Source organism: Canis lupus, chromosome 33, assembly GCF_048164855.1.
Source record: "Canis lupus baileyi chromosome 33, mCanLup2.hap1, whole genome shotgun sequence".
NCBI lineage: Eukaryota > Metazoa > Chordata > Mammalia > Carnivora > Canidae > Canis > Canis lupus.
This window is the reverse complement of record NC_132870.1, coordinates 14,131,817-14,144,451: the sequence shown is the minus strand read 5'-3', so window position 1 is coordinate 14,144,451 and position 12,635 is coordinate 14,131,817. Positions and strand designations below refer to the sequence as shown.

Below are 12,635 nucleotides of genomic sequence, written 5' to 3'. Positions count from 1 at the left end.
GTGAAAGTCCTATACTCTGAAAATTATAAAATACTGATGAAAGCAACTGAAGATCACATTAAAAAATATATATATACCATTTTCATGGATGAGAAAAAATTAATATTGTTATGATGCCCACATTAACAAAAGCTGTCTTACAGTTCAATGTAATCTAATACCAACAGTATTTTTCACAGAAGTAGAATAATCCTAATATTTATATGAAACCACAAAAGACGTTAAATAGACAAGCCAACCTTGAAAAAGAAGAACACAGCTGGAGGTATCACAATTCCTGATTTCCAGGCATCATACAGCTGTAATAATAAAAACATTATGATACTGGCACTAAAACAGATGTATTAAGCAACAGAATAGAGAGCCCAGAAATAAAACCATGCTTATATGGTCAATTAGTCTACAACAAAGGAGGCAAGAACATACGACAGGAAAAATACAGTCTCTTCAATAAATGATGCTGAAAAAACTGGGCAGCTACATGCAAATGAATACATCATACATGAAAATGAAGAAACTGGACTACTTTTATATCATACCAAAAATAAACTCAAAATGGAGTTAATGGCTGGTTCAGTCTGTAGAGCATGCAACTCTTGATCTTGGGGATGTGAATTAGAGCCCCACATTGGGTGTGGATATTATTTAAAAATAAAATCCTAAAATAAATAAAATAAACTCAAAATGGATTAAAGACCTAAATGTGAGATGTGAAAACAGAAAACTAGAAGAAACATAGGTAATAATTTCCTGGACATTAGTCATTCAAATAATTTTTGGATGAGTTTCCTCAAGCAAGAGAAACAAAAGCAAAAATGAACTATTGGGACTTCATCAAAGTAAAAAGCTTTTGCACAGCAAAAGAAACCATCAACAAAATGAAATCTAATGTACTTAATGGTAGAAGATTTTCATAAATGATATATCCAATAAGAGGTTAAAATCCACACTATATAAAGAACTTAAACAACTCAACACCAAAACCCACAAATAATCTGATTAAAAAATAGGCAGAGGACCTGACATTTTCCGAAGAAAACATACAGATGGTCAACAGACACATGAAAAAATACCCATCATCATTAATCATCATGGAAATGCAAATCAAAACCACGGTGAGATATTTTCTCATATCTGTCAGATTGGCTAGAATAAAAAAGATAAAAAATAGCAAGTGTTGGTGAGGATGTGGAGGAAGAGGAACTCTTATGCACTGTTGGTGGGAATGTAACTTGATGCAGCCTCTATGGAACACAGAGGTTCCTTAAAAAATTAAAAACTGAAGTTTATACCTGAAACTACTATAACAATATGTTAACCATCCTGAAATATTAAATAATTAAATTAAATTAAATTAAATTAAATTAAATTAAATTAAATTAAATTAAAAACAGAAATATCTTATGATCCAGTAATTCCACTACTGGATATTTACTCAAAGAAGTAAAAAATATTAATTCAAAAAGATATAGGCATCCCTCTGTTGACCGCAGTATTGTTTATAATAGCCAAGATTCATTAGTAACCTGGTGTCCATCAACAGATACATGGAGAAAGAAGATGTGCTACACACACACACAGACACACACACACACACACACAAGAATATTACTCAGCCATAAACAAGAGTGGGATCTTGCTATTTGTGACAACATGGATAGATTTGGAGTGTATTATGGCAAATGAATTAGGTCAGACAAAGAAAGTCAAATACCATATAATTTCACTCATATGTGGAATCTAAAAATCAAAACAAATGAATAAACAAAAAGCAGAAATAGACCCATAAATACAGAGAAATAATGTTTACCAGAGAGGTGGGAAGGACAAAATGGGTGAAGGGAAGTGGAAGACACAGTCTTTCAGTTATGGAATGAATAGGTCACCAGTAAAAGGTATAACATAAGGAAATAATAGTATTGTAATAGTATTGTATAGTGACAGATGGTAGCTACAACTGTGGTAAGTATAGAATAACATAGAAAGTTGCTGAATCACAAAGTCTTACATCTGAAACTAATGTAACACTGTGTTATCAACTATACTTCAACAACAACAAAAATATGTTAAGGTAGTACAGAACTACATTTGGATTTCCTGTGAGGATAAATAGGCACAAAATACAACATTACAAGCACCTTTTTGTTAAATTTGGATATTCCCATCTCTAGTAATAAATTAAATATGGGAAATAAAGTATATTTTGTTTTCCAAACAGCCATTTAAAACAATTTAGGAAATTATGAAATTATCAAATTATCAAATTTAGGAAATTATGAAAAATGATACCATTTCAAAAACTTTAACAAGGAAGTTAGGTATGTTACAACAAAATCTTAGGTGTGTAATAACATACTTACTTTAGCTTCTTCATTAAAAAAACAAAAACATATCTGTATGTCAAAAATCCAATTGGGAATAAGTTGCCTATATTTTAAAATATTTAACATGCATATATTATAGAGCATGACAAATTAAATTTTCATGGTTTAAACAGTAGATAACATGTGTTAAAAATCATTAAAATATCTAGCAAAAAGTGGTCATAGTTTCCCTTCCATGCACTTCTCTATATTTGAATAAATAATTCCATTAAAAATTATTTCCTTGGCTCACATGTTACACATGTTAGAGAAGAATTAGACATTCACACAGGAAAGCTTTATCATCACAATTATCCCTAGGCCATCATGCAGATTTCAGAGAAATTCAATCTTTAGTAATATGTAATGTATACACAAGATACAATTATTTATATATGTGTATATGAAATCCAGATTATAATTTGTATGGAGTTTTGCCACTATGCAATCCACCAGTATTCTGAAATCAGAAAAATGTAACAAAACCTTGACTTTGATGTGGAACCCCTGAGCACAGTCTAGGACTTTGATATTGTTATAAAAGTTACATGAACTTGAGAAAGACACTTAATCTCTTTAAATTCCACTGTCTTTATTAGGAAAATAAATATTCTCTTATTTTGAATTAGTGCTGTTAGAATATTTCAGACGAACACATAGGAATCACAGTAAAACATAATGTTTCCTGTCATCAATAAACACTGAAGTTGCATTATTTGCAACTGTCAGATATACTCTGATGCCTATTGTCAAATACTAACCTTGCTTTGGAATACGCTGGAATGCAGTATAGTAATTACAATGGTTCTTGCACATTTTTCTAAAAACATTAAAAATACCTCCATTATTTTTTTTAAATTCACTTTCAATGTAATCAAATAAATACATTTTTAATAGTTAAATGATCAAGTTACATAATAAATATGTGAGAAAGTCCAAATATATTTCCTCATGAAAGTAAAATAATTAACATGTAAACATGTTCATTGATAATATATTTTGCCCAAGTACCACTAAAAAAAAAATGAAAGAAAGAAAGAAAGAAAAGAAATACTGTGAAAATAGTTTCCAAGAGAGCAGCTCTGAAATGTCTCACTGATGTTAAAAAAACAATCTTGAAATTGTACCATTTGAGGTAAGTGGGGGTTTTTTTTTTTTTGTCTGTATTGACAAATTTCTGCTACATTGCTCTTAAGAAAAAAAAAAGTACCTTTCTTTATTGACTTAATCTAGTTGATAATACAAGTTTTGTTTTTTTATTTATTTTTTTGTCTTTGCATCTTAGTCAAAATATCGTTAATTGAATTCTTTCTTCTTCTTTTTTTTTTTTTTTTTTATTTATTTATGATAGGCACACAGTGAGAGAGAGAGAGGCAGAGACACAGGCAGAGGGAGAAGCAGGCTCCATGCACCGGGAGCCTGACGTGGGATTAGATCCCGGATCTCCAGGATCGCGCCCTGGGCCAAAGGCAGGCGCCAAACCGCTGCGCCACCTAGGGATCCCCTCTTTCTTCTTCTTTAAAAGGATACTGGCCATTCACATTGATAAAAATCTTCACCAGGTGAGTGCTTTATTGTAGGTGATGGAGTTTCTTACCTTATTTACATTTAAAGATTTCAAATATAAAATTAGACATAAAAAGGAAGAGATAAGAATAAGATTACAAAATAAACTATAGAAAACTTAGAGAAACAAAAAAAAGTTTTGTATCTTAGGTTATAAAAGGATGCATTAAGGGGCAAAGTCAACAAGGACACATACAATGTTTTCATGTAAATAAATATATTTATAATTTTATTTTAACACCATGGTTTAAACCCAATATTTGATCATTCATATTATATTACATAATGACTCTAATAATTTAAGAAATTTTATAACATACATTTGAATGTTACTACCATTAATTACAATTATTTCATTGCCTATTTGCAAAATATGGAGAACTCTGTAAAACCTGCCTTCTTCTCAGCTCTGTGACTCTTCTGTTGCCCTTGCACCCTGCCCACAATACTGAATCGTTTCTGGGCTGTGTCCCTTACAATAAACTACAACAATAAACTACAACATTCAGGAGTGCCTTGCTGCTGCCTAGCCATTTAATAATTAAAGTGTGCTATTATAAAAAGGCAATAAACAGGGATACAAAGAAATCAGGGGGTGATGCCAAGTGCAGAAGACAAGCATTCTTTCATGACACATTCAAGAAACTTCCCTCAATATGAGGTCAGTCAGTATCCAATAAACTTTCTTTACATGTTTAGAGATATAAATACAGGTTTTTTACTTTCTATAGTTAGAATAAGACTTTTATTTATTTCATTTGAAGACATACTGCTTTCATCTTTTGGTCTCAATACAAGACAAACAGAGAATTTGGTTCTTCAGTAGGAAATGTATCCCTCGGATGGGAGAAATTAGCACTGTTTTCAAACTTACGTAATGTGCACAGAATACATGGTAAAATTAAGTGAAGAGTATTACCAGAGAGACAAAGGATATGGTGGACAAGGTTGAACAAAAAATGTTCACTGCCAAGTGGAATGTTACATTTAGAAATAGCTTGCATATAGAGATAAATTTTAAATAAATCTTTTTGTTGTCACAATACAGTAAGAATAAGGTAGGAATATGATAGTTCAATCTTCAGTTTTTTTGTGCAATTTTTACAAATGCAGAAAGTGTGAAATATTTGGAATGGAAACATTTCTGTATTACATACTCTGAGAAAGAGCTAAAATATGAAATTATGGAAAGTTGATTTTATTCAATATTTAAAATATCACAGATTGGTGATACATTGCTTATGGTCAAATGATTTAACCTAGGTTGAAATATGTACTGGTTTAAATAAACCTTCAGTGCATGTAGGATTCCACAGGGCCTTGAAAAGAAGAAAACAAAAGTAAATAAATGAATGACATCAAAGTAATGAAATGAAATGAAATTTTATTTCATATGAAGATTTATAACATATAAACACCTAAAAACACAGATCAACAAAAACTTTTATGATTTTCTAAGTCAAAATTCCTATTAAAATTTATTGATATTTATTAGTAATGCTTAAAAGTTTCCAAGATCCAATTAAATACATTTTATGCAAAATGAAACAAGGAAGATTAATTGGCAAAATTTTATTATTTCCTTTGGTTTCATGACTGGAAAATAAATGTTTTACCTAACTCTCTTTTATGTTTTACTCAAGATAATGGCTTAAAGAAATTTAGGTAATTAAGTACTAGGTAGATCTTACATGGCTCTCCTGATATATTTTTAAACCATAATCACCACTCAAGGTCCTAAACACGAAATCCAACAGAATTTTACCTGCAGCAATTATAATTATTTTAACCTCTGTACTTCATTATAGTTTTAAGTGACAGAAATCGAAACATTTCATGATCTTTCACCTTCAAAGAAAAAAAAAAGAAATTCTATTGTGCAGACAGTATGTATAAAAAGAAATACATAATCCAAAAAGTATAGAATATGGGAACCTGCCCCTAAGGAATGTAGAATTTGGTTGGATTTAAATGAATATTAAAAAGATAAGCCATACTACAAGACTGACATATGACATATAGCAATATATATAACTGATGAGAATTCACAGTAACTGACAACTATAGTAAGTTATATAGGATTGATAACTGCTGACATAATTCTACAGAAAGAGAAATCACCCCCAGTTTGGGTAGTCAAATAAAGATATGAAATTGAAGCAAGGTGGGAAAAGAGATACATTACAGGGGAAGGGACATTCCAGATAAAAAGCTTAAAAGAAAACAAAACTCTAAACAAAAGAAACAAGAAATAGCAATTTGCATTGGCACAGTTTAAGTGTAAAAAAATGTTTGTGTCTGCAACAGAAATAAGGAATGTAATTTCAGCAGCTATGGTGCTGGCTTGAGTAATGGAAATTTTATCTTTTAAGTCTTAGTGAATCATTAGGAGGGAGAGTTTTAAAAGTAAAAACACAACACAGGGGATCCCTGGGTGGTGCAGCGGTTTAGCGCCTGCCTTTGGCCCAGGGCGCGATCCTGGAGACCCGGGATCAAATCCCACATCGGGCTCCCGGTGCATGGAGCCTGCTTCTCCCTCTGCCTGTGTCTCTGCCTCTCTCTCTCTCTCTCTGTGTGACTATCATAAATAAATAAAAATTAAAAAAAAAAAACACACACAACACAGTGTAAAGGGTGTGAGTATTGTTTTTGTTTGTTTTGTAAATTTATCTGTGATGCTATATAGTCTCAATGTGTGGAGCCTGTAAGTAGGAAGACAAGATGAAAACCAAACTGAGGAAGTTTCAAAGCAGCAAGCAATACTGGAAAGTACTATTTTCAAAATTCTGATTTCCCTCATCAAGATGCTTGTTTCAAGACAAAACTCCAGCCATTCTCCCAAGGGAAGGTAACCTTGCCCAACACAGTCTTTCTTTTCTTTATCTAAAATTCCCTTTTCCATCACTCCCCATTCAGCCTATAAAAGTCTTCTATTTGTACAGAATAGAATTCTCCAGAATTCCATTCTCTTTGGTAGATAGGATATTGCTTGAATAATGAATCATTGAATAAAGCCAATTAGATCTGCAAATTTACTCTATTGAATTTTGTTTTTTAATATTTGTCTATCTCCTGTTCATTGCTACAGTCTCAGTGCCAGGGATACTGCTTTTAATTTTTATTTTTAAAATGACAGTATAAATGAAAAAGGGTGAAATGCCTTGAGACAAAAGGAAACAGAACTATAAGTACGTGTCAAACATTGAGTCAGTTATGTATTTGCCAACCAAACATGTTTAAATAAATTAAGAAGTCTGCAGAATCATTAAGACTAGCAAATAAACATTTCAGTACTTGTTCTCCAAATGCTAGCTGAATGAATGTGAAAAGACAGAGGAAATATACTGTTATATTTTTGTATTTTATAAACCTGGAGTCCTGTTTTCCAGCATATTTTAATCCTCCTTATATTCATATTTTCAATAAAATTCTAACACATATTTACCTTTCAATATTCTAAAAAAAGTTAGGAAAATGAAGGGAAAAGAGATTTTAATAGGTTGAATATATTCAGAGACACAAATGTTGCAAAAATATGTGATAGCAACATTTCTCTTGTCAGAGAGTTTACCATATTGTTGCCCTCATTCTGTGGTGAGGACAAAAAGCCCCAGTACCTCTCCCTCATTTTTAGTGAGTAGAACATGGAGAGGACTGCAAGGAAATACAAAAGCTAAACTAATGAGGATAAATGTTTCCCCGTGACTACACTGTAAGAATAACAAAAACTTGAAAGATACAATTCTTTTTTACGATTAACCACTCTGGATGAATTGTAAATTAAGCAAATCGGTTACAAAATAGATTAATCATCTTGGGCATTAAAATATGATGAATTCAATATTGTCAAATTTGAAAAAAAACCCAATATTTAATATTTTAATAATTATATTTAAGAACAAAATATCTTAATACTTTGGTTCCTCAAAAATTTCCAAGTTATTTTATTTTGTATGTATTTTACTTTTATTTTGAAGTCAAATACACTGTACAAACATAATTTTGTATTCATTATAGCAGTGTTGCAGAATTGCTTTTTTAAAATAATTATTTACATTATTATTAAATTAAGTTATTACATAAAATATATTTCTACATTACAATTACAAATTATTATGAAGGCACATATGTTCACTGCAAAATATGACAAAAAGAGGTAAGTAGAAATAAGGAAATACAATATCCTATTCTATTTGGTAGGAATATGAATTCATATTCCCACCAAATGGAGATGATCACATCAATTTTTGAATATTCATTTTCATTTTTTTAACCAAAATGAAACCATACCATACATTCTGTTTTTGTAAGTTATTAAACTTTCTGCTATTTTTCCTAGTTAATGGCTTATTGTCTATGTCAATAGGTTTCATTGTAATAGTTTTCATTAATCAAATATCATCAAAGCCCTTCAAGCACTACTACTAAATACTACTACTAGTTAATGTTACTACTCAACTGCACAACCCAAGATTTAGTCTCGGACCATGCATCACAACCGAATGTAATGTCATTTTAAATCTTGACTCTAAGTTTTATTTTATTTTTATCTATTTTTTTAAGTAGACTCTATGCCTAGTGTGGAGCTCAATGTAGGGCTTGAACTTACAATCCTGAGATCAAGACCTGAACTGACATCATGAGTTGGATACTTAATGGACTGAGCCACCCAGGCACCCCAAATCTTAATTCTGATTTTTAAAATTGGATTAGCCTCTTCCATTTCTGGAAAACTTCTAAGCATACAGAAAAATAGAAAAACTAGTACCATTAACATCTGCATAGCATAGCTACCACATGGATTCAGTTAATTAAGAGTCTGTTATTATGTCTCTTTAGTCTCTTTAATTAAAACAATTCCCCAATTTTTAATGGCACTTATTTTTTTTAAGTGTCAGTTGTGTCAGAATACCACACATTTGGAATTTTTCTGATAGTTGACTTGTAGTATTGTTTTACATATCCATCCTCTCCTGTGTTTCCTGTATATTGAAACTTAGCCCCTTAAGCTTGAATTGCTTCAGGTTAGATGTCTCTAACTTGCTTTAGACTCTCAGTAGGCAGAGCTAGGAAATATTCTATAGTAAATTATGAAATGATGTTGATAGTTTCCATTTAAATATTACATTACAGGTTCTTTAACTTTTATTTTCATAATTATATTTCTTTCTCTACTCTTGCAATACCTTGGGTAACTAGTAATCTTTGATTTAAATAGGTGAATCTTATGATATCTATAAATAGCTTCAAAGTTATTGCAATAGTATTAATATAATTTTACTACTGAATCAAGTCTATATTTTCTGTAGTCCTTCTTCTGGGTCCTTATGCTATAGTCTAAGGAAGTGCAACCAGAGAATGGGACCAAATCACATTAAAATAATTTTTTCTTGGGGCATCTCAGTGGCTCAGCATTATGGAAATGCCATGTGGTATATGTGAATGTGTATAATCAGGGCAGAGTTCTAGAAATAGCATTGTTGAGTAGAGGATAAAACCATATATAATTTTGATTTTTTAAAATTCCCTTTGATAGGGAATTATTCCATATGAAAATGCTGTTTTTTAAAAGGAAAAAAATTAAAAGAAAGGTAAAAAATTTTTACAATGTTCGTATGATAGAATGACATCTATCTTTAGGTAAGTAAAAGATATTAGTATTATGAAACTGCTTCAGGTCCTTGAGACAACTTAGTCATCTTTAACTTTAGCAAATACCCTTAGCCCATATGATTAGCTAACCTTTTTTTGTGTATCTATAGATCATGCATTCTTTCCTAGAAAGAACAGAGCACTCTAAACATTGCAAAACAGAAACCAGACTCCCTTGCACAACCTCTGAGCATTGAGATAATGTCTGTAGCTGGCACCATGAAGTCTGTGCATAATCAAAAAATGCTACTGACCACTGCCCCACACCCCTTTACTGATTAACTGCCCTAACCCTCTTTAAAAATCCCTAGGCCACGGGCAGCCCCGATGGCCCAGCAGTTTGGCCTTTGGCCTGGGTATGATCCTGGAGACCCAGGATCGAGTCCCACGTTGGGTTCCCTGCATGGAGCCTGCTTCTCCCTCTGCCTGCGTCTCTGCCTCTCTCTCTCTCTCTCTGTGTGTGTGTGTCTGTCATGAATAAATAAATAAAATCTAAAAAAAAAAAAAACAATCCCTAGGCCAGGCAGAAGACTTGAAGATGGCCTTTGGTCAAAAGTGCTCCCCAGTTGCCCAACCTCCTGAACAAAGCCCATATTTCTCTCCAATTAACACTCTTGAGTTTTGGCCTTTCCAGAGATGAAGCTGAACTTGGGTTTGGTAACAAATTTTGGTGAGCCAGCACCACTGTGGCACCCAGTTCCCCTGGGAATCCTGAGGCAGTGTCTGTGGCACTGCCAGGTGTCATCTGTAGTTGAGCGGATGAAGTAGTTGGCCATAGCAGCATGCAAAAGCTTACTCATTTATTTGCAGAGTTAACAATGGTCATATGCTAGATGACCAGGGGAGGAGATTAGTTGTTCAGGGCTAGTTGGCCTTGGGAAGAAGCCAGAGGGAACTGGCCCTGTAACTGCTCAGACTGTTTCTGTCTTGGGGAAACTCCCTACTGATTCCCAACTGCTGCTGTTGGTTTCACTTTTTGGCTTGAGTGAAAAGGAAGGAGCATTTGGGGCAAGCTGATGAGCTTCTGGAGCAGGTAAGTCTATTGGAGTGCCCACTGACACAAGTTTCTCGTTTGTGAAGCACCTCGTGCTTTTGTCTCATTGTCCATGCTTTTCCCATTAGGAAGGTGCAGCTTTGAAAAGAAACTAAAAGGGACTTAATAACCACTGATTTACTTGGAAATTGGAACAGATTTGTTTTGGTGTATATGTGTGAGTTGTATTGTGCTAAATTTGTCTATAATGGGAAGTTCCATCTCTGTCCTGCCAAAGAGCCCATTAGGCCGAATTCTCAGTAAGTGGAAGAGATACAACCAGAAACCCATGATTAAAAGATTTTTTTTTTTTTTTAATTGTAACACTACCTTGCCCTGTATGTTAAGCTCAGAGGAATGATGGCCATTGAATGGCTCTCTTAGAATTTTTCCTCCAATTTGGTTGCCTCCAAATAGGTTTGGGTTTGGCTCTCTTAGCTTGTCTAGGGAGCCATTTGATTCAGTCAGTGAAGCCCCCAACTTCTGGGGAAGAACAAATGTTCACAGAGGTACTCTGGGCTTCATCTAATCATAGTTTTGTTTCTCTTATGTTCTTTCTGAACTTTTGTCTAGGTAGAGGGGAGAGATACTCTTTCTCTTCCCAAAGAAAAGCCATTAAAACCTATTTTAGGGACCCCTGGATGGCTCAGCCATTAATCTGCTTTCAGCTCAGGGCGTGACCCTGGAGTTCAGGGATCGAGTCCCACATCTGGCTTCCTGAGGGGAACCTGCTTCTCCTTCTCCCTTTGCCTAAGTCTCTGCCTCTCTCTGTTGTCTCTCATGAATCATGAATAAATAAATAAAATCTTTAAAAAAAAAGACATTTTAAATAAATGGTGCAGAAAATTAAAAAGTAATCAGAAAGAAAACAAAAACAAAAAACTGTTTTGCAGGAAGGAGAAGTAGGAGATAGAAGGAAATATTAATCCTAATTGTGAATCTGCCTCCAGCCTTTCTGGCAGCACCCTTGGCCTCTGCCTCCACCTTTTCTGCCTTCTGCAGCACAATGGGCATGATTCACACGGCTGGCTCCTATACCATCCTCTGGGCCTTTGGTGCCATTGACTCCTGCTTGGTTTACCCTCACTATTGAGGAACAAAGAACTTCCCCACTCCCAAGCTGCTAAACCACCTCCTTATAAGGTTCAAACTGAAGCAGCTCCCAAATCAACATGAAAGGATCCAGGGGCTCCATTGGACTTAAACCACCCATTTCAGATTTCCCCACAGGTAAAAATTCCCAGTGGGAAATAAATTGATTGACTTTTTAGTGGACACAGGTGCAACATACTCAATATTAAGGTTAATGCAAGATTATTGGTTCAGCTAAAACAGACATATTATTGGAGTTATCAATACTGAATATAATATAGATAATCAGCTTTGTTCTACCTGTATTTATTTAATTCATGTTGTATCTGTTGAAGTTTGTCAACAACAAAAAAATGACTTAAAATGGTTAATTTTCCCTGTCTCATACAGTTTTCATGGGTAATTGTTACGAACAAGTAGGTTGAAAAAAGCTTATAGTTTTCAGTTTGTAATCTGAAACTTCAAAGTTTTCCTACATTAAATGATAAATCGGGTTAAATTCAGTTAGAAAACTAAGTATTTTCCAAATAAGAATACTAAAGCATTGATTACTGAACATAGGTTGGTCTGTTTTTGGCTTCCTATTGCAGAGAAACAGGATACTTGGGCCTGCTGCTAAACATGCTTTATTATTGCAGATTGTACTATGGGAAAAAACAACAACCATGTTTCTAAAAATCTGAAAGTCTGAAAATATACTCAAATTGTCAGTCTAAAGAATTCTGGTTTAACAGAAATGGTTAGTACTTAGTTTTCACTAAAGACTAGGCTTCTAAGAGTAAAAATTCTGATAAATGTAACTGAGATTGCTAGAAATGATAAGGTAAGTAACATTGTAGGCAGGGAAAGTATGATGTGTTTTGATAAAGATATAAAGAATTGGAATACGTTTTTGTTCAGGGAAAAGAAAAGAAAGTAATTTCATCCTA

General features: G+C 33.3%; 1 protein-coding gene and 1 long non-coding RNA gene across 5 annotated transcripts in view; one reads left to right on the top strand and one right to left on the bottom strand.

Moving 5' to 3' along the window:
- CCSER1 (coiled-coil serine rich protein 1) overlaps positions 1 to 12,635 on the bottom strand; it is a 1,367,203-nt gene that overhangs the window by 613,805 nt on the left and 740,763 nt on the right. The window contains exon 10 of one of the 4 annotated variants that reach the window (XM_072810587.1): positions 4,130 to 5,248. The exons of the other annotated variants lie outside the window; for them this stretch is intronic. Within the exon in view, the coding sequence (XP_072666688.1) occupies positions 5,189 to 5,248 (60 nt within the window). The 3' untranslated portion in view covers positions 4,130 to 5,188. Of the gene's footprint in view, positions 1 to 4,129; positions 5,249 to 12,635 lie in introns of those variants that run through there. 4 annotated transcript variants of the gene reach the window in all.
- LOC140623862 (uncharacterized) overlaps positions 10,449 to 12,635 on the top strand; it is a 46,425-nt gene continuing 44,238 nt past the window's right edge. Inside the window, exon 1 of the long non-coding RNA XR_012023397.1 lies at positions 10,449 to 10,614. This is a non-coding gene — a long non-coding RNA (uncharacterized lncRNA). The remainder of the gene's footprint in view (positions 10,615 to 12,635) is intronic.